Source organism: Struthio camelus, chromosome 8 (assembly GCF_040807025.1).
Source record: "Struthio camelus isolate bStrCam1 chromosome 8, bStrCam1.hap1, whole genome shotgun sequence".
In the NCBI taxonomy this organism is placed as follows: domain Eukaryota; kingdom Metazoa; phylum Chordata; class Aves; order Struthioniformes; family Struthionidae; genus Struthio; species Struthio camelus.
Window position 1 is genome coordinate 4,829,146 of NC_090949.1, and position 21,677 is coordinate 4,850,822.

Below are 21,677 nucleotides of genomic sequence, written 5' to 3' on the forward strand. Positions count from 1 at the left end.
AATCTTTGGCTAAGAAGTCTCCAGCGCACTCAAAGTTTTAACCTTAACTAGTTACAGCATGAAAGATTTGGTAAGAAAACACTGCACTGTCTTTAGCTGTAAAGAGCAACTGGTCTTCACTTAAAAGTTGAGTTTGTTTGTTTAAGTGAATGGTAACCAGCAACTGCTCATTTCATCTCCTGAAGTCATAGTTTAGGCCTTCACACTCCACTTTGACATTAACCTTGGTATTACAAATACAGAAGAGGTATAAAATAAAATCTCAGCCACAGAGGTCTCTCCTGCCCACCCTTGCTCCCTCAGCCAGTCCGTTCTCATAGCGCTACTGACTTCTTCCAACAATTTCCACCTCCTTCTCCCCGTCAACCGCTTAGATTTCATTGCTCATTTATGTTCTTTCCAGCTCACTTCCCCTTCCCAGTTTTTTTTTTCCCCACACGTTTACAGAATGACAGATTAAAAAGAAAAATAGTAAATTCCCTAGAATAGTGCATCTGTCTTGTCCAGAATGATTTTTGCCTAGCTTCTGTCATTTCAGTCTACCAGACTCGTACTTTGGAATCCTAATTTGCTTACACGCACGATGCCTTATGATTTAAGCTGCCTCCAAGAGAGACTTCTGAGTGCAATGTCTGCAGCCTAGAGAACTCGGATCAAAAATTAATATCCAAAATGTCTAGAACAAAGATATAAAATTTTCAGGTAAGAAGATAATGGAAGTCCTTAATTTGACAATTGTTTTCTTAGACACTTCCCCCAGTTTGTAAACAGATCGTCTGCCCCACTAAAGAACCGGAAAGAAAGAAGTATCTCAGAGCGATAGTAAAGACCCTCCACTAAGCACAGTGGTCCTACCAGTCTTCCTGTTGCTTTGCAAATCTGGTTTCAGTAAGTGGCACGTTTGCTGAACAGGTAAAAAGAAGAAACCGAGACTGTTGCTAGTCCCCTTAGTTATCATTACCCAGTATGAAGTACACACCATGTAAGCTCACAGGATTACAGGCATTTAACATCCTCAGTCACCTTACCCAGTGCTTTCAAACAACGGAGCTACCCTCAGCGAAGCGGTGAAATCATTTCAGTCATTTCTTTGGCTCTACTTTAGTTTCAGAATAGTTTAGTTCTTCACACAAGTTACTGCCGTTGCCAGGCTGGTTTTCAGTATCATTCAAGAATCTTAAACTTATCGATTACAGATGATGTTTTCTTCTCCTTGAGGAACAGCTTTCAGTCCTCTAAAGCTGTTAAGTTCCTCCTCATAAACTAAGAAGTTATGGCTTTACAAAATACCTAGACTTACCTGGACTGGGATCAATATTTGCCAGGAGTTCTAGGTGAGGTCGAAGACGATTCAGGTTAGCTGGATCTCCAGTCCTCTGGAGAGCAATAGTCAATTCCTGAACACTCTGTGCAAACGAGGCTGGGGTCTGCAACTTAAAAAAATTATAATAATTAACTTTCTACAAGCAGAACAACCCTTGTGGTTTCTGAAGGCTACTCCATCAGATCACAGAGCTGCCTTCCAGAAACGAAGCAGAATTCCGCCCCCCACAAGCTGGTTTCAGCACCCTCTTTAAAAACCTCCTCCAGCCTTAAGGAGGCACCCTTTCTTTGGCATTTTAAGTTAAAATACAGCTCCAAGCAGACAAAACAACGGCTGGCATTACTTCCAGCAGCGTAACTTGTTTCTTTTCTGCGTTGCGCTGGCACTCAGAAAAATGCAAATATTCAAGACCCATTTAATTAAGATTCCTGAAGAGTCTAATATACCCAACTCCCGAATAGATTCGCATCCTGCTTTACACTAAGTACAGCAAGATGGTGGAAGGACAAAGACAGCTAACAGCGTTCCACTTACTAACACCACACAACCTCAGTATTTAAAAACCTGTTTTAACTCTACATAGATCCTTCAGGAGCCATCTGTCAGGACACCTGAAAAATCAGGTCAAATGCACAGATTCCTACCAGTTTATTCTTGAATCTAATCCTCCTGCATGGAAGGCAAAGCAATTGTTTCACAGCTTTTTTAACCACCCACCAGACAGTAAGGCTCAGTTCTTCCCACCTAATTTAGGTACTTATATGAGTTCCCTAATTTAAAATCCCCCTTGTCCTACATTCTCTCTGCAAAGAGCAGAGATCAGGGCATTTCCACAGGTCAGGTCACTTTATCTAAAAATACGTGTACATCTCTCTGACTTCGTTTAGGCGCAGACTCGGGGACTGACTGTCTTTCAACTTATGGACTAGCTTCCCATCTGGGAACAAACTATTACCCTGTTTTACAACATTGGCAGTGATCAGCTGTTTAGAAGGGACATATCCCAGCTGTGCAGTTAAGCTCTGGTCTCCTACCTACTGAAAGAGGTAAAGTAGGAGAAGAGGGCAGGACGGCAGAGGGAGCAACGTTCATTAAGTTCTAAATGTATATTCTCATTATTTAGGCTAAAAAGGTTTTTGAAAGAACAGCACAAACGATCAATGGGCAAGATGAGTACATCTGCACACCACTTTTCAATGCAAGCTACAAGTTTATATATCTACAAAAAGTTACAGACAAGCTAGACTGAGCTGATTTTAGGTGGCTTTACCTTGTCAATGATAGACTGCATGTGGGATTTGTGAGACTGGTCTCCATATAACAGTGAGGACCACTGATCCGGTGCAATGCGTAAACCTGCTTCCATAGCAATTTGAACTATTTGGGAATCGTGTTCCCTTCTCAGAGCTTCGTAAGTCCGGAATTCCTCCTTCAGTTGCATCAGGGAGGAATCCTCATCGCGCTTTGTCACCTAGCAGGGAGAAACCAGCCAAGTACAATCACGCAGGATAAGCCAGAGACGATGTAAAGCCCAACCCCATCAGCAACCAAGTTCTTCCTCCCCAAACAAGCTGAACTGCTGTCGTGACACTACGCAGTGAACGCCACCGTTATTTTCTACTAAAATAACAAGCTCCTTATAAACTGTGGATACTATGAAATGGGTATAAAATATAATTTACCCAGAATCTGACACAGATATTACCTCTAGTGTCATCTCTAGCGTCACACTTTCTAAATGCTTGTGCCCGTAACTACAGCATCCATACCTTAACTCCCCCAATCATGGGATTTTTTTTTGTACTGCAGAATTTTGTTTTAAGATTTAATTAGCAGCAACAAAGCATTTTTCTCCTCTTTTAGTGAAAGGACATTTAAGCTGAGCACAAAGGAATGGACCCAAATACTGCAAAGTACCATTCATAGCTTAAGTTTGTCTTATACAACTCTACTAGTAAACCTCATTCTGATATCACAGCGCCTCATATCTCTTTGTTTCTAACCACAACACCGCTCAATTAACAGAACTGGGGCTTTTCCAGCTTCAAGCCTCTTTTAAGGAGATAAGTTACACTGACTTATGTAAGCGTTTTGTTACGGTGCATCCATTAAACCTGGACAGACGCCAAGCTTAGCTTTACAGCTTAAAATTGCAATTTCAGCCTGCATTGTCTTCACAGATGTAGGACAAAGAACTCTCCAAACACATGTTGGACTTAGTGAGAAACACTTTCTATAGCTGCATATATTTTTTAGACACATTCAATGGCATGGGACAATGACAACTGAAAATGAAAAATAAAAACAGTTTTAGAAGTTGTGAAGGTGTATTAAAACTAATTTTAAGTTGAAGTATCTTTTTCCTATATGAAGAAATATTTTTCTGTGTTATGAAACTTCCAGGCAGAATCTTCATACCTTGAAGCACGAGGCTCTGTAAAGAAGCTGGACAACATGCCCAATGCTAGTTTTAGAAGCCTGAGGAAATCGCGGCTCCAGCCTCTGAACCACAAAGAGAACCAAGACCTTCCGTGACAAAGCAGATCCGTCTTCCAGAGCCAGCAGAACCAGCTTTAAAGCCTCCTCTTGCATTGCTGGGGGGAAAAATGCAAAGAAAAGGGAATAAGATGAGAAGAGACCAACAAAGATTCCTGCATTTTTCTTGTCCTTCCTTCCCCACAAATAAACATGGGAGATCAGCTACAAGCTATACGCACATGAAAAAAAGACATCATGAAAAAGGCAAGTGTAAGTACATAGATGGGAAACGGAGCCGAGTGAGAAGGGACAGGAGGAAGGGAAGGAGTACCACCCAGACTGTGATTGGGGAAATAGACAATACACTTTGAAAACTCTTATACTGATAACCAAGAAAGATGTACAGATAGGAGCAAAGAAATCTTCTTATCATCTGATACCCAAAAGAGAACAAGACAAAAGAGAAAAAAAAAGAGAAAAGAAAAGAGAAGAGAAAAGAAATCTAAGCTCCACACCCTATCCCAGCAGAGAAAGCTGACACGCTGTGGAAGGGCAAGGTTGGTAGTTCCCATGCAGGTAAAAGAGCAATCAAATAAATTAGGTGCTGTAGCACCAAATATTTTCCACAGCTAGAAAACAAGCCTGTCCTGTTCTTCCCAGTGGTGCAAAAGTAAGCATGCACTGGGCCCTCGTCCCATCTTCCTTCATTCGCTCCAGTGGCAAAAAGCTCCTATTTTAAGGAGACGACTTCATATTTCAAGATATTTGTTGTTGTTGCTCAACAAGTGAGCTCTGCAAGTTCAGTAACTGGACACCATCACATTTTTGGGAAAACTGATTGTTTCAGTACAGTCTATGAAGAAGAAATTCAATTTCAGATTATACCATTTTATAAACATATACCTTCTCGATTTCTAAGCACATAATGTTTTACAAATACATACTTACACAAAAATGTAACAAATCTCCCCCCAAACTGTTTTCTGTGTTTATTTCCCTAGCAAGGGTTGGGGGAGTCACGTCCAGTCACTTCTAGTGCCCTACCTTTTCTAGAAGGGTTTTGCTTCCTTGAGGAAAGAGCAAGAGGCAAACTACTTTCAATTTTATCTTTTCATAATACCAAAAGGGCAACGATTATTCTGAGTTTTATGGAAGACTTGCAAAAGCAGTAAAAAAATATGAGAAAGTCCATGACGGCAGCCCAATAGATATACTATTAATTCTGAAGACCTACGGTAAGAAGTCAAGCCACTGCCCAATAAAATCACTCAGGCAATTTCAGTAACAAGGATGCCCGTTTCTCAACCCTCCTCAATCCTGAATTGCTTCTAATACAGCAGCAGTATTGATCTGGATGTTACCTACCTGGCCCAAGGAACTGGCACCCTCTGGCTCTCACTGCCGCCCAGAGGTTGGAAGAGAGCTGCTGAGGATTTTGATGCTGAAGAATGAGTTCGGTAACTGTTCTTTCACCAAGTGACCGTGCCGCACGCATGGCTCGGATCCGTCCCTCTTCCTCTACTAGCTGGCAATGAACTAACGTCACAAGTTTCCTTTGCATGGGACGACTTAGCACGCTCTGAGTAGTGCTGTTAAGACCCACACCTTCAAAACAAAATGAAGCAAAAAAACAGATATTTCATGTTGCTTCTTCTCGTGCCAACTATCAACCGCTGCACTGGAAAATTACAAACCCAGCTCTCTCGATGTCGACTTTGTTAACCAGAACGTTACAGCCCTGGCATATCAAAAATCCATTGTTATCAGCTTGTTTTACTCAGTATTAAAAGCAAACAGTTTTGGGGAGTCCGCTTTCCCACATATATATGCCTTATGATTGATTGATTGGACTCTCTTAGAAGGCACACAACCACAGTGAATTCTCCCCCCAGGCTGGGGGTCTCTCCTGTAGTCTCCCATACGGATTTCCAGCTGCCTAACCACAGATGGACTCACATCGCAGTATTTTCCTTATGCTTGAGGCTTGCAGGGATCACATCCTTCTCTAACCATCTGTCCTTTTTCACAAAACATTAGTAGCTTACCTATATTTGAGCTCTCTATTGCTTTGGCCTAGCCAAACCAAACTGATGCAAGTTCAAAAGCGTTTGGGTGATGTGAATGAATACATTCACAAACGCGCTGGGATCCACTGAAACCAGGATAAAAACCAGAAACGACCTACTAGACAGACAGCTACAATACTGCTGTCGAGTTCGTTAGTTACACTCAGAGCCACGCTGGTATCACACTGCCCTATTTGGAAAAGCTTGAGAGAGTTTTTTGTAAAAATTCATTTTTGGAAAGCCGATGCTCGTGATGTTCACCTCTGTTGCTTCATTTGCTTCTCCGTCTAGGAAGGGTTGATTGATTTTCCAAATCCAGCACACGTAATATATATGCACACTACATACACTTGAAGTTTTGCTAAATTAACATTTTTCAAATGGACCTAATTGTTGCGTAAGACCTTGTATAACATAGGATAAGGTATTTTCTCTTGTATATCCTACATCCAACAGATTACTTCCTCCAGTTCATTTCTCCACCACAACAAAGCTGCATCCCTAGTTATCTAAGTAAAGAACAACTTCGGAAATAGCAGTTTTTACTTTTACTTAGCACAGGTCAACCCAACTTACCATGTTCATCTCAACTATACTGAGGCCAAACATCTCTGCCTTTTCTCAGTATTATTTTAACATAATGCCTTCAAAGATTTTTTTCCCCAAGTGAAAACATAACCTGAATACTCAGAAAGGTGATTCCAGTTTGATATTTTTAAAGTAGGTCTAGGTCAATTCTTCCAAACAGATCTACCTGTAATCATTTGGATAGTTTCTTATGCATCTTATGTGTTTCCGGTTTTCATTTTCAAAGGAAACAACACAGGAATTACCTCTCGCGCTGCTGAGTGGTTTGAGGTACAATGCTAATTCTTCCACACATTTTTTGCCCTCCTCATAATGCTTGGTATCTTCAGCTCCACTACACAAAGTAATTGGCTGCTGCTCCGGAACCTGAAGAGGTGACAAGGACATCCGTGATGAATATGCATAAACAAGCAGGAGTCATGCTTACAAAGACACACCACGTCGAGCTTATTAATATTAAGCATTTCCTGTTTCGCCTCCCCCTTCTCTATGATTTTTCTACATTAGTGAGCAATATTTAATTACTCACTTTCACGAGCAAATGACTCTTACCTCTCCCCACAAAAATCAGTTACAGTGAAGGTTAAAAAAAAAAATGCAGAAAAATTCATCAGCTTCAGTTTACCTCACAAGGCATAGGATCAGGCTTCTCTTATTTAGTGGCTGATACAAAATAAAACCAGAATGCTTATTCCAAGACAACAGACAGTAACACAAACATGACATTTCTTATGAACTTTTGATGAAGTAGCAACCATAATGAGACACTGCCAAAGCTGGCCAGCCACAAATCAGAATTACCCACGTTAACTCTGGTTTGCAGGAAGGTGTGCAGATCCTTATCTAGGACCGGGCAGCTCTACAATTATCTAGGAATAAGTGTCCTGAGCTCTTTGGACTGGGGGAGAGGGGGAATCTTATCAAATACGTTACGGCCTATTCTGAAGGGACCCAGTTAATCAAGCCGCAAGGCGACATTACCCTACACAGTGCACATGCACACACAGACAAGCCTTAATCTGATCTCACAGGCTAGCGAGTTTTGCTTTTGTAATGTTTTGGCTGCAGCATTTATTTCCTCACCAAGTCACCAAAAAAACGAGATCTTTCAAGAGATGTTGGACTTTTCTCCAAGTTCTAATTTTGCTTTTCTGCTTTCCCCCCAGTGAAACGCTGACTGCAGTGAACGAGTTGGGGGTTCCAGTGCTAGCGTTCACTAACACCGCCGTTCAGTGATCGACTCGCAAAACATGTAGCAGTAAAGAGAACCGCAATTTCTCAGAAGACTAAACACGAGTGCTTTTTGCATACGCTCCTGAAGTGAAAACACATCTCAGACTGCAACTTCTGCATTTCCAAACCAACCACTTTCCCAGTAGCAATAGTGTAATGCCAGTCCGGCATAGCTGCTTGCAGGGACCCACCAAGGGCCTCAGTCTTTTTAAAAGCACCGGCCTGTAACGCTTGAGCCAAAGGCAGCTGTGAACCTGCTCCCCTTTCCGTGTGACCCAGCCAAGTAAAGGAGGAACTTTATGACTGCATCAATGAATAGAAAATAGTGTGTATATATAAATATACACACACACACACACACACACACACACACACATTTTTGCCATGTTCTACGCATCCATTCATAGCGCTCGGAAGCGAGAAGCTGCTGAAAAGGATGTTTAAATAAAAGTGTTCTTGCTGCAGTCCGGCGATAATTTTTTCATTAAAGCCTCAATTTAGTATTTTTAAATGGCATCTCCTACACTGCAGCTCCCCCGTTTGTTTCATCCGCAGAGGGTATTTTAAAGCAAGGCACAAGAAAGGAATACTATTTTATAGCCATACTTTAAAGTCTTCCTCAAGTTTTTCTTTTTTTTCTCCAGACTCCTAGAAAATGTAGAAGTTTTAACATGAGTTACTTAAAACATCTGCAATTCCTGAAAAGCGAAAAATTCAGTTAAGCTTTCAGTTTTTATGCTCATTTGAACTTTATCCTTTTTCAGCTTGGACAAATAAAAGCAAAGTTGGAACGCTTTCTCCTGCAAAGATGCTTTGCCTTCTGCTTTACCGTCCGCTGCGTTTGACATAAAAGAACGCAAGCACGTAACGCTTGTTTGACGAAACCCAGTAATCGTCGTAAGATGCTCAACAAATTGAGTAAATAAATAACAAGTAAATAAATGGAGAGCTTGTATAATCAGTCCCTCGATACAGCTCCGACCACAAAGACAGGTGGATGACAGCGAGCGAAGAGAGGAACCCTTGCAACCGAGCCAGCAGCCCTTCCTAAACCCCGACGCAGAGCAAGAGGAGAACGAAGCGCGCAGAGCTGCGTTAATGGAACCGTTGGCAGTTTTGGACGCAACCACCAACACGTTTGGAGTAACGCTTCTCAGAGCGGCACACGCATTAAGGCGTAAAAACACGACTGCCCACGATTCAATAGATCCGTGCAGCCAACGCATTCGTAATCGCAACAGGAGCGGTGCCAGTCATGGCCACAACTCAACTCGCGTAACTCCTCTACATCTATATTGCCACCAAGATTTCCCATGAATAATTTTTGGCTAAGGATACATACTAGGTTTTTAGGTTACTACATTGTGGAAATGTCACACGCGCATTCACAGAGGGAAGAGCTAACCCAGCCCTGCTATACCGTGCGCGCACATAGACAACAGGGCAAAACACTAATCCCACCAACGGGGCAGGAGCTTTCCTACCAATCCTGATAAAAATAATCCATGCTTTAATTATACGATCATACTTTTCCTACAGCTTCGGCTAATCGCGTGCGCTCTCACGGCTTCTCTTTTTGACACCTACTGCAGAATTAAAAGTTACTAGCTGTGTAACTCTTGCTTTTAAACTTGGTGACCAAAACAAAGTCTTTAGGTTTCAAACATAAAATGCAATAATTAAGAGCTGACACTACCCAAAACTAGCATATTCAAGATAGTCTGGATCAGACACCTCCCCTCTTTCCTTTCAAAAGGGAAAAGCCAAAAAGAAAGAAATTTAATTCTATCAAGACAGCAAGGCCAGCCTGGATGCTTTCCTTGGACTACTACCTCTATACTTAATTTGTAAGGGTTTTTTGCCGCCTCTAAGTAAGAAAGCTTGGAGTAAAAAGAGATCTGGCAATTTTATTTTACAGCGGCCACAGCCAGAACTGTTTCAACAGCAGCAGCCTCAGCCGGACTGGTTTCTCAGGACCTGGGAAACGGAAACCTGAACACCTCCAGCGTTTGCTTCCACGTTCACAGATCGCCGCATCTGCCTTCCGAAGCCCCTGCCATGTTAGCAGGCTGCTTCTGCCCGGCAGGTCGCCCACGCAGAACCGGCTTACTGATCAAACAGAGCGCGTCGCGTGCGCCGGGGCAGGCGCTGCCCGTCTCTGCCCTGTTTACTGCCGCAAGGCATTTCGTGCAAATTTCAAGTTGCCGTCGTTGCTAGGCTCCAACGCTGCAGGGGCGCATGGAAATACAACTCCAGAGACGCCACATTCAGCAAAGGTGGCTTGGGATAGACGTGGGACGGGAAACACAGCGTTCAGCGCCGGATTTCTATCTGGAATTAAGGCAGATTTAGCATGCATCCACGCCAGCGCGCTGGAATGCCATACGCAGCACAACTCGGCCAGCGAGACACGAGGGCTGTCTGGGCAACTCACAGAGAGCTTCCCCCTCCACCAGAAAAAGCTGGCACAGAAGACCTTGCAAGAGCTAGTCAAGCTATTCAACAGCCCTGGCCGAGCCCGACACAGCGTATCTGCACATCGTTCCCATCTCTTCTTTTTGCGAAGGAAACTTCAGGATAAAATCTAAAAGGTTTGCACAACTGCACTTTTTGTAAGGCGAGGGCTGCAAGCGATTTGAGTTTAGCTTTCATCTTCAGCTGGAGCAGGCGTAGGTTGGAACAATAAAGCTGAAGATGCTTATTTTGTGGTTTTGGGAATCCTCAGGACAAGCAAACGGGTTTCTCCCGCATATATCGCGCAACTGGAGACGCGGTGCATCTCTCGGCAAACCTTACGAATAACTTGCCCCTCTGCTGGTGCTTTTGTATGCAGGTCCAAAACATGTCACCGTTTTAGAACTGGAACGATTAAAAGAGCAACATCTACCAAGAGGAAAAGGCAGTAAGCACATGACTCAAAAGACACAGGAGATGTGAATTTTTGTTCTGGCTCCGTCAAGGAATTGCTTTGAGACATCTCATGTCACGACGTGCTCTCTCACAGAGAGATCTTTCAAGCCCAAAGCATTTTCACTTCCCAATTGCAAAATATCCTTTTGAGAGCCTGAAGGACCCTATGGCCACTGCTGTCGACACTGCCTCTCGAGAACCTCAAAAGAGCTGCCCTGCCAAATGAGTTCATTATTTTCATCCTCAATATCCAGTTTTCTCAGACAGCCCACCCTTTTCACGGTTTTCACTGAAAACTACATTTATATAATACAATAAATATCTCCCAAGGGGGACCAGAACAAGAGCAGCAGAGTAATCTCAGATGTTTTATTAGTTTAAATTTGGGTTAACTTGCACGCCTCTGCCTTGGCAATGAGGCTAGGCGGCCGGGCACAGGAAGGCCGTCCTTCAGCACGACTCTTGCGGCTGTGGGAAGAGGCAGGCCTTGCGGGCACGAGGAGGGGGACCGGAAGAGAACGCTACAGCATCATCTCACACCAGGCCGAGCTTCTGAATCAGCAATTTCAGTGCAATTTGATGAAGGATGTCAGCTTGAGTCATCACTAACTAGCACTAGACGTTTAACTGGGCAGGATAGAAACACGTTAAGCAGAGCAAACCCCTTTCCAGTTTGAGACCTGTTCTCAAACGTTTTTTTGCCCATTTTTTCACCCCTTACAAATAGATGTTTTGCTTCCTGCCAAAAAAAAAAAAAAAAACAATGCCTATAGCCTTCAGTTCCTCAAAGTTTGTTGAACGCTTGTGCTAAGGACAACTTCTTCACAAAGAATCAGAGAATTCCTCTTCTGAAGCCCCTCGCTTCATTAATAGCTACAACGCAACACAAACATGCCAGTAACATAAGCCCTACAATAGTCATCTTCCTCTTTTTAAAGCGCCGTGAGTTAACCGGACTCCGCCTGTTCTCTCGTCATACACACGATTCCCTTGTCGAATGCCTCCAACCGCATTCATCGTGGCCGGCGGGACACACAGACACAGAAACTAAAGCTACCACAGGAATTCCTGGCACTTGATGTCACCTGCTAGGAACGTGCACGCTGCTGCTTCACATGCTGCGGAAAACAGGAGGTCAGAGATTAGATGACAAATCCATGACTAAGCACCTTCAAAACACAGGCCTGGTGAATGTTTAAAATAGTTACGCGGTAGCTCGAACTGTTGAAATTCAAGGTCTCATTCCCTTCGAAACTGGCTTAAGGGATTTCTTCTGTACCTAACCATCTTCAAAAGCAAGTTATTCTACGAATGATCTATCTAATAAAGCCTTGTGTCCACCCGGCTCTTACGTAGCTGAACATACTACACGTGTACCGGACTGCCCAGCCACCGCCTCCCAGAACAGATGCTGCAGGCGTTGTTGATGTGTACCAGACCATAGCAGGGGGAGCAGAAATTGGACTCTCTGCAATCCTTAATTTTCCATGTGAAGTTTGGCTATAAGCCGGGCAAGAGGTTTCGTTTTTGTAAACAGATGGGAAGGCGGAAAACTGAGAAACGGACTGTAATTAAAGTAAGGAATCAATTCTTTTCACAGCTAAAAATAACAAAATCTACATACAGATAAAATGCTATTATCAGAGAAACGGGTTACCGCTTCCTCTGGTGCCTCTGTGACAAGTTTATCGTATTTTCCCCAGAAACACAGCCCTGCTGTTATGTCACCCGTTGTGCCTGTGCTGAAAGCCACCCAGCACGACTTGCCAGGGAAGCCCGCCGTCGCTGCTAGCGACTCTGCAAGAGATTTGTTTCTTCAAAACGTCTGTTTCTCCTCCCTTGCCTCCAGCAAAAAAAAGACAGGCACAACATTTGTGTGTGTGCGAACTTCTTGGAAACCTCCCCAAATGGGAAAAGAACAAACCGTTCTTTTTTCCCCCAGATAAAAGCTTTAATCATGTTGTACTACTTACCTTCCAAAACGAAACCTGTTTTTTGGAATTCATCTTTTAAAAACATATTAAAGGTCTTCATGGACTCAGGTGCACAGAGGTCTGCAGAAGGGTAGAGGTGGCTAAAGTCACGTACACCCCTCCTGAAACTAAACCAAGGAGTGGAACAAGAAAAGGGCTTTGTGTGGCTATGAAGGGTGGTAATACTACTCATATCTCATAAGCTGGCTCGCCGCTCACAGATCTTGTCTGCTGATGTGTACCAGAGAGAGCACACCTTCTTAACGGGACAGAGCGCAAAGTTACGGGACTTTCTCAGAACTACTCTCTTCATCCTTGACCAAACCCTTTTCGGTAAAAGACGTCAAGAAAGGCTTTTTCTAAGAAAGAGAAAGCCCAGGGGAAAACCGCAGCTATTTTTCCCGTCCTTCCCAACAAAGTAGCGCAATTATTTTACAGCACTCCAGAGGCGAGGGAAGAGGAGGGAAAGAGGAGGCAGGAGGGTGCGTTACATGGAATACTGTACCGCCCTGGGCCTCGCTCACTGGCACCGGCACGGCTAGGAGGAAAACGCAAGCTGCTCTCAAGAGGAAAGCGCGGGCTGTAAGAAAAAACCGGCTAAGATCACTGGTGAGTGTTTAGGTAACGTTCACACGGTGCAACACCACAGCTTTGTGATCCTTTCAAAGCAGACGGCTGCTGCAAGCCGCTCTGCTGCTCTCCCGTCGCCTTCTTCTGCAAGTCTCGTGCTGCTAACCATCAGCCAAAGCGGGCAACCAGATACCACAAACTAGCTTACAGAAAAAATCCTAACACAGAAAAGTTCAATTTAACCTGGTTCAATTCCCCTCGCCAGTTCACTACCCAGCTGTAGAAAGGCTTGTCGCAGTGAGCAGGATACAAGCAGGAACGAGTGGTAAAAAAGGGGAAAAGGGAATACTGTCTCTTTTGACAGCAGGAGCAGCTTGAAGTGACCATGCAATCAGGGCGTAAGAATCTGGATTGCATAAAATACAAAAAGGGAGCGTTCTTCCCCTATAGGCAAGGGGCCTACGACGCACAGAAATTGTGTTGTTAATCCAAAACCTGAACCTAGAGTTCAGAGGGCTCTTAAGACAAAATATAACACTATCGCAGAACTTTAAATTTAGGCAAAGACCAAGTTAAAGCTATGGCACAGCTTCTTACAAAGCGTAACAAACACGCACACGCAAAAACCAACCCTCGGAAGGAAAAACATTTGTCCACATCATACATGTGGACATTCGGACACAGCTGGAACTACTCTAGATACTTCCTCTAGAGAGGAAGGAAGAGGATACAGTGCAGCAAGGGAGAAAGAAGAGAATTACAATATTCATTTATACCATCACCCCTGAACTTCACATTGCTTGGAAACCCTTCAAAGATGGCAGCATATACATTAGAGACATGGCAGCACACAGTGCAATTACCTTCTCCTGCAAAGCAGCATGAATCACTAGGACAGGCAGAAACGAAACTTAATTTTCAATCTTTTGATACAGCTTCTAGACCAACACATAGCAAGAGAACAATAACAAGCCACCTTTGGTTTGAAAAAGTGGCAGAAACACATTTGCGTCTCTAAGGCACAGTATCTAACCAAAAGGATAAAAACAACTTTCTTTTCACCTTTTATAGCTCCTCCACAAGACAGCCCAAAACCACAGTGCCTAAAAATCCAACTCTTTTCCCAGAATATGCGTCTTACTGAATTTTCTGCTGCCTTTTCAACTCAGCTGAGCCCAGACAGGGAAGCAAAAAACGGCAAAACAGTAAGCCGTCTACAATGTTTGCATCCCTCCTGCATTTTTATTTCTCACCCGTGAATTAGATATGGTCTTCCCTCTTCTCCCCAACAACCCGATCCATGATCCTGTCCAGCCTTGAGAGGTATGGCTCACAAGAAACTACCAGTGACCTAACCACGTGGTTTCACGATAAGCTTATGCCAACTTAAGTCTGCGCTGCAGCCGAACAGGAGGAGACCCTGCTTTCCACTGGCCACACGTCCCTGCCCCTTTCCTCGGGCTGGCATCAGCACTGGTGCCCCTGCAGCAGTCATCCAAATCACATCACTGATTCAGCTGACTTGAGGCAGGCTCTTCCCTTTCAGCTGTATGGATTTAAATTAACATAGGTCCTCTCACAAAAATCACACTTCCAGGGCAGTTTCAAATTAAGGCAGTACAATGGCTGGTACCAGAGGGGTCTATTCCACTTCCCTTTCCCTCCCTCCTGCTTCGCTGGCACCTCATTACGTGTCCGCAAGCTGAATCAGATAAAACAACTAATCTACCACACCGGAAGGATGGCTTTGCACGAGATAACTGATTCAGTTCATCCTTTGAGTGCAATACAGCCAGATACAACTTGCAGAAGAACGAAGGGAACAGAATCATCCCTTTCTGGTGGTAGCCGACAGTTAGGCTACATTAGGTATAATGCAAAAAAATCAGTCAAAGGTAGAAGCAAGACTGATTTAACTACTGCTCTGGGCAGCTCTGTTACAGCGTGTCATAGGCCTAAAACCTGTAACCTTGAAAGTTTGTCTACGGAAAGGCAGACGTCTGCTCTACAGCCTGTTTACGCAGAGCTTTATTCATGAAATTGTCTCCCTAAATGAAAGAAGAAAAATGATGTAGAAACAGTAAAAACAAACAAACAAACAAACAAGCACTGCTACCTGAGCACCCACTAGCTGCAGCAAGGCTGAATTCACAGGAAGGAGTTCAATGTCTGTATTGATAGTGGTCTGGTCAAAAGGGCATGCCTTACGGTGGAGCTTGTTGAGGCACATCTTGCAGACGGTGTGGCCGCAACCCAAGCTGATGGGCTTCCGGATCGTTTCGTCGAAAGTCTGTGTGCAAATTGGGCAGGAGAGAAAATCCGTCCATTGTGGAGCTTGTACAGGCATTGCTTCAGGAGTTAATTGACAGGACAAAAATCTAAAGCACAGATTCCACTGGAATCAAAATTTTTGAAAAAAAAAAAGTCTGTTTGTTTTTAAATATCTTCTGTAAGTACAGACAGTCAGCACATAGTGTGAAACATAACCTGAAAGAAAACAGACACATAAAGTTAGCATTCTCCATTGGAAAAAGCATTTGAAATCCCTTCTGCTATGTAAATATCACTTGTATAGCTGAAGCAGGAGTGCGTTCTGAGATTAAAATAGAGGACTGAGTCATGACTTGTTTTAATTCCAGCTCTTCTCTGGCACTGGAAAAGCCACTTAAAACTCCTTTTCTGTTGTTATGCAGCTTTATTAAAAAAAAAAAAAGAGTTATCTATCTTCCTGAAGTTATACGACGAGATTAATTAGCTTTTGGGTTTTATGCTCTCTTATTTCTTTACAAATGAGCCAATTAACATAAACTAGACATGAATCAAAAAATAAAAAAGACAGTTTTTAAAACACTGCTGTGCCAATTCCACTAAAACAACATTTTCAGTATTCATTAAAAGGTTAAGTAATTTTGCTTAGATAAGGCTTCCTCCAAAACCCACGTCACAGGCACGGCTTCTCCCGAGGTCAGCAGGCCCTGGACCGGGCACCCAGAGGCTCTGCGGAGAGTCTGCAGCACCTCGACCTGACTCAGGCTGACCCATACGGGGTTGCACTGTGCCATATGGATTTATCCACCCACACCTCCATACAATACAGCGTACTTCGGCATCGGTAACGTGCCCTCAGTCCTCCCAGCAAGCGACTCCATCCCCAAAAAGCAGGGGGAAGAGTTTTCTAGAAGCCACTTTCCAACTCCAAGAGTGACAACCATTTCCCAAGGACCCACTTCTAACCCTGATTTATATGGTTCCTAGTGTACCTACAGGTTATACAGACAGTCAAATTCTCCAAGCATTAACAGATTGCACAGAAGCACTGCAACAGAAAAGGACCGGGAAGGATTTATTACTTGTCACTTTTGCATTATTTTGAATTGAAATGCAAAAGAGAAACATATTACTAATTATAAGGCAATGGAAGTAATCCTTTGAGTCCAAAAAATAAAATAAAATAAAAATGAACCAAACTACAGTTGCTTCACATGTGTGACGAGAAATATAAAAGAGTAAACACGATGGAGAGATGAAGTGATTTGAAAAGAATCATTATCAGAAGGCAAATCAATAGTGAAAAGCCTTTTTTTGCCTGGCTTACTTTCTATCACCAGTGGAGTTAGCAAAAAGTAGTGCTGGTTGTACAGATGTACTCCCAAACAGATTTTTTCTAAATCAAGAAGCAAAATACATTTGAAAAGTCAAACATATTAGTTTTACTCTCCCTTTGGCTTAACTTTCATACCAACGAGTGGACTTCGCTTGCTATTATCTGTTCCAACGGACAGAAAGTTATTCGATGTGCAAAACCGCGGCCTTTTATCAAACCTTAGTTTAACACAACCCAAACAATAAAAATCTCAATCTTCTAAGTAGAAGCGAAAAGAGAAACTTCAAGTTAGAACTTGTGCAACTCACAATCAAAGTATTTTAAAACAACAACAGAAGCCTGACGCTAAAACAGAAAACCCGAAAAGCCTCAGGCTTTTGTTCCAGAATTTTGTGCAACGGCTGTTCACAGTTAAGCTTTCAGTCATGTTTTATCAACAAGGCATCTAAAGCTTATTTCTAAAGCTAGTAATAATTTATTTCTCCCATCTTCAAAAGACATCTCCGTACAATCCTATACGGCCACTGTTTAGCGGCTAATAAGGAGTCGATAAGAAATCCATACTAGCCAGCAACTTGAGGAGGAGGAAGCCCCACGTTTAACTCTACTGCTTCCATCATACAACTACAACATCTGTTGAGTTTGTTCAGGCTTTTTTTTTAAAGTGACATTGCTAAGAGTAAACCAACAATTTTTTTTTCCCTCCATCTTGGTAGCAGACAGCCAAATCATCCTGCTTACTGCCATATCGGCGTATGCCAAAGGAAAAGCAGTTAAACATGCGAGTTACTTGACTGAGCTAACTGCATAAACCACCCAGAAATTTATTTCCAAGCTCTTTTTGTTTGTTTGTTTTTTTACTACACACTTTGGTACCAAGTATCCCATCTGCAATCACCCTCTGCAAACCAAACCCGTTGTAGGAATTACCTTGTTACTCTACAAAAATCTTTTTGCAAAGAGCAGTTCCCAGCTTAAAAATCCAGTGCATGTATTATCGTGCTATGAAATATCATTTGAGGTTAAAAAAATTAAGTACTCAATCATATCGCTTCCTTTCCACCACAGCAGAACTAAAATATCCACCGCCAGTTTCCCAGACGCATCTGCAGCTCAGAAACAATCTGAACCACCTGTTTGAAACACCGATTACCAGCCATTATGTTGAACTAAGCGTTACAAGGGTAGTTTATTACTAATAGAGGAAATCTAAAGACAGGAGTTAACGTGGAGCTATACCTACTCGCAAATGGACGTGGACGCGAGAGACACCACCATCCCAGGCCCTGAACCGGAAAGGAGTTGAACGCACTTGACACGCGAGTTCGCTTATTAAAATAAACATAGACATGCTCATACCCATACATCTAGCCACTTCAGACAACTAGGATAATGAATTAGTTCATATTTATTTACAGTCCAAACCACGCAGAGAGAAGTTTTGAGTTCTCCAGTCAGGGGACGGACGGAGGGAGGAATCAGTGGGATCACCGATCCCTTACCAAGGCAGGTCTCTGGAGGCTCCACAACAAAAGAAGTGAATCTTACGCGCAAGCAACACTCTCCGAACAGCCCCAGTTAGCCCAAGTCCGAGGGCTCGGCCCATGGCAGGCGAGCAGGCGCAAGGAAAGGGAGGAGGACCCGCAGCCCCAGGGCAGGAACCGCCATGCGCCCCCCCGCTGGCGACAGCTCCCCTTCCCCGCGATGGGGCCCGGGACGAGGTCGCCGACGCCGGCCTAACCGCGGACGCCAACTGCTGCCTGGACGCCAGAGGAAGGCCAGCGACCGCGCTGACGATAGGAAGCGTGGCTGGGAGAAACCTCAGGAAGTCATCTCCTTCAGCACGGCCTAACTGCCGAAACGGACGGCCAACTGGCTCCGTCCAGCCAACCTTCTCCCCCAAGGAGGAAAGAGCAGCGGTTCGAGCAACGAACGCGGTAATAAATCTCCCAGATGGGTCAGCACAGAGCGGGGGAATTCTTCTGGTCCCACGCAAGACGGGAACGGCTTCGCAGGAGCAGGCTCGCGAGCTGAAGGCAGCCAGGCCGGCACAGGACCGCACGCCACTGCCGCCGCCGCGGCCTCCCACCGTCACGGCTGCAGTTTCCCCGCTCCGTCTTCGGTCGTCAGACAAGGAAGCAGCATCGCGCGCTGAGATACAGCGGGCACAAAGCATATAGCTGGGGTTTATATGTAAGAAATGAAGCTGGGAAAGATACGCATCTTTTTGCGAGGTTTGTGACTTGGGATGGCCCTGGAAATAGCGGGAAGCAAGTATGCCCTAATGTCGAAGAACTACTTAAAACACATGAGAAAGGATAAGCTGCAAAGAAGTGATGGAAACGGACAGTTTCATTACTGCAGACCGCTACTGAAACTACTATCACTGGAGGAAGAGAAGAATTCCTCGTACAGATTAGACAGAAAAAGCATATATGTAGCTTCATGGTAGAATACTTGCCAAAAAAAGGACTATGTACCTCTCCAGCATGATGCCAGAGGTATGCAATCTTATAAGCAAAAAGCAAAGAATTCAAAAGGTATTTACAAAGACTTACCTGGGTAAAAAAAATAATAAACCCATTCCACTGTCCCATAATATTGATTTTTTGTTTTTTTTTTTTTTTAACCCCACCTTCTTTAGCAGCTACGAAAGATTTTGAGAACAGTTTTTAGTACTTTGAATATGCACTTCTGTGCACAAGTGAGGATATTAAAGATATGCCAGAAATTAGATCAGAAAATACAAACACTCCACCAAACATGAGAATTTGGTACGTTAAGCATGCCTTGCCTTTTTATCACTAACTCTTCACATAGGGATTCCTGTTTGCTCAATTAAATAGGCCACAACAGACCTGAGGCCAAACAACAGGCAGGAGCTCTCGTGTCTTACAGCTGGAGCAAATGTTATCATTAGCAAGGAAATGACCACTTTCCATCACCTATCTGGCAACCAGTTATTTTTGATGTCAGTTGCTAATACTGCTTTAAACTTTAGAATGCATTTTCGCTTCCCTACAAAAGGGTAAAAACCTCTTTTTTTGCATGCGGGTTTTACTACCACCCCTGGTTCATTTTAAGACTCCTGCTCACAGTTCCTGCTAATAGCATTGGGGGAAAAAAAAAAAACCCAAAAATCCAAACACATACACAGGACAAAAATCAGAAGACAAAGAAGTTGTGATTAAGAATTCAGAAGTCCCAGACATCTCTCTTGGATAGTACGTTGGAACCAGAGACATGTAACACACCTCTATGCACGTCTCCTTCTCCTGCGTAGCCCTGCATGAAGTGGCTTTCGTCCAGTGAGAAGAACTTTTAAAAATTCCTCCTCTCCTCTGGGTCCTTCCTTTCTCCCCGTTAAATCCTGCACACTCCCTCTGCTGATCCCTCCCCCCGAAACGTCACGCTGCAGCCAGATCAGCGACCCGTCTGCGCGGGTACCCTGCCAGGGCTTCAGAGAAAGAACGAATAATTCTGTAAACCACGGCGCCAACCGTCCAGCGTTTGAGCACGTTCTTTATCCTGCCCGACCAGACCGCGGCGGGTTAACTCCCTCTTGGGTCCCGGCTGCGTGACCTCGCGGGTGGTCACAGCCTCTCCACAGGTAGCTAGAAAGCTTTGCAGATCCATCCTTGAGAGTAAAATCTGGTTTTAAAATTCAGAATTTTTAAAATTTCGGCATCGAGTTTCACACACACTAACGACCCACGGGAAACCTCCCTTTTGCTTCCAGTCAGAGCTCCGCTCCCTTTAAACGAACTGCACTGCCCGGGTCCTTCGGCAGAGGTACCGTGATTCAGCCGCCTTTCCCCACAAACACGTTATTTGGGCCGTAACTTGTGCTAGCGCAGACGTATCACGTGCCGCTTCATCCCGCGTCAGCTCGCACCGCTCTTCCCCGGCGGCCGGCGCTCACGTTACAGCGCGAAGCAGATGACTCAGCACCCTCCGCGCCGCTCAGCCCGTTTCGGGAGAGCGGCTGGGAAGAGCGTTACCTGCTCCCACGTCTTCGCAACCAAGAGCTCCTGCCGTGGTTAGCGGTGAACAGATAGCAAGGTTTTGTTTTTTTTTTTAAAAGGCTAAAGCAGCTCCCCGCCGCCAAGACAAACTCAGGCTTGCCAACCGATCTGCTCACGCAGACACAGCTCTTGGCTATTCTGTAATTTAATCTAATAGAGATAATACCTTTTCATTAATTCTTTTAAAAGACTCTTACTCCACTACAGCAACCAACGTTTCTGGAAAAGACTCGCCTAGGCAGAGAGGCGGCTCTCTCTCACGCGGCTAGCCAGCGCTTTCCGTATCTAGTTCCACGGAAAAGCCTCTTAAAAAAAAATATAATAATAAATAAATAAAAACGCCTGATCAGAGAAGAGTAGGTAGAAGGAAAAGCTTCTCACCTCCGCCTGCGGAGCTCCATGGAGAGCGCTAACGCGCTGCGGCGCAGAACAGTATTTCCGATGTATTTGGGGAGTTTGTTTCCCCTCCTCCTGGCTGCCGACGGCGGAGGCTCCTCCGCTCACTTCCTCGTTCCTGCCCGCGGCGGCGCGCGCGCCCGTCGGCGCAGCCCCGGGAAGGCCTGGGCGCTCGCCCGCGGCACAGGCCTCCCTAACAGGAGAGGCTCCCACCCCGCGCCAAAGCCTGGACGTTTGCGCGCACCCTGTGCTCCCGCCCGCCTTTCGGAGCGACGTGCAAAGGGCTCCGGCGGCCCTTTCACAGGTCACTTGGGGGGAGGGGAAAAAAAAAAAAAAAAGAAGAAGAAAAATTCAGGAACATCACCCCAATTCTGTCCCGAAGCTCAGCTAAATCAGACTGAAGATACGCTTTCAGTTATGCTCAGTAACGTGCTTTGACCGGAAAAGAAAAGGAAGAAATTGATCTACTTTCACGCTTAAGTCCCTCAGTCACAACCCTAGCGCAGGTCC

At 44.4% G+C, this 21,677-nt stretch overlaps 1 protein-coding gene across 1 annotated transcript in view; it reads right to left on the bottom strand.

The window, feature by feature from the left end:
• Window positions 1-15,623, bottom strand: part of RC3H1 (ring finger and CCCH-type domains 1) — a 55,543-nt gene extending 39,920 nt beyond the window's left edge. Inside the window, exons 1-6 of the mRNA XM_068951736.1 lie at window positions 15,259-15,623; window positions 6,702-6,822; window positions 5,168-5,407; window positions 3,743-3,918; window positions 2,595-2,795; window positions 1,301-1,433 (exon numbers count right to left, since the gene is read on the bottom strand). Coding sequence (XP_068807837.1) covers window positions 1,301-1,433; window positions 2,595-2,795; window positions 3,743-3,918; window positions 5,168-5,407; window positions 6,702-6,822; window positions 15,259-15,489 — 1,102 coding nt within the window. The 5' untranslated portion in view covers window positions 15,490-15,623. The remainder of the gene's footprint in view (window positions 1-1,300; window positions 1,434-2,594; window positions 2,796-3,742; window positions 3,919-5,167; window positions 5,408-6,701; window positions 6,823-15,258) is intronic.
• Window positions 15,624-21,677: the final 6,054 nt, after the last annotated feature.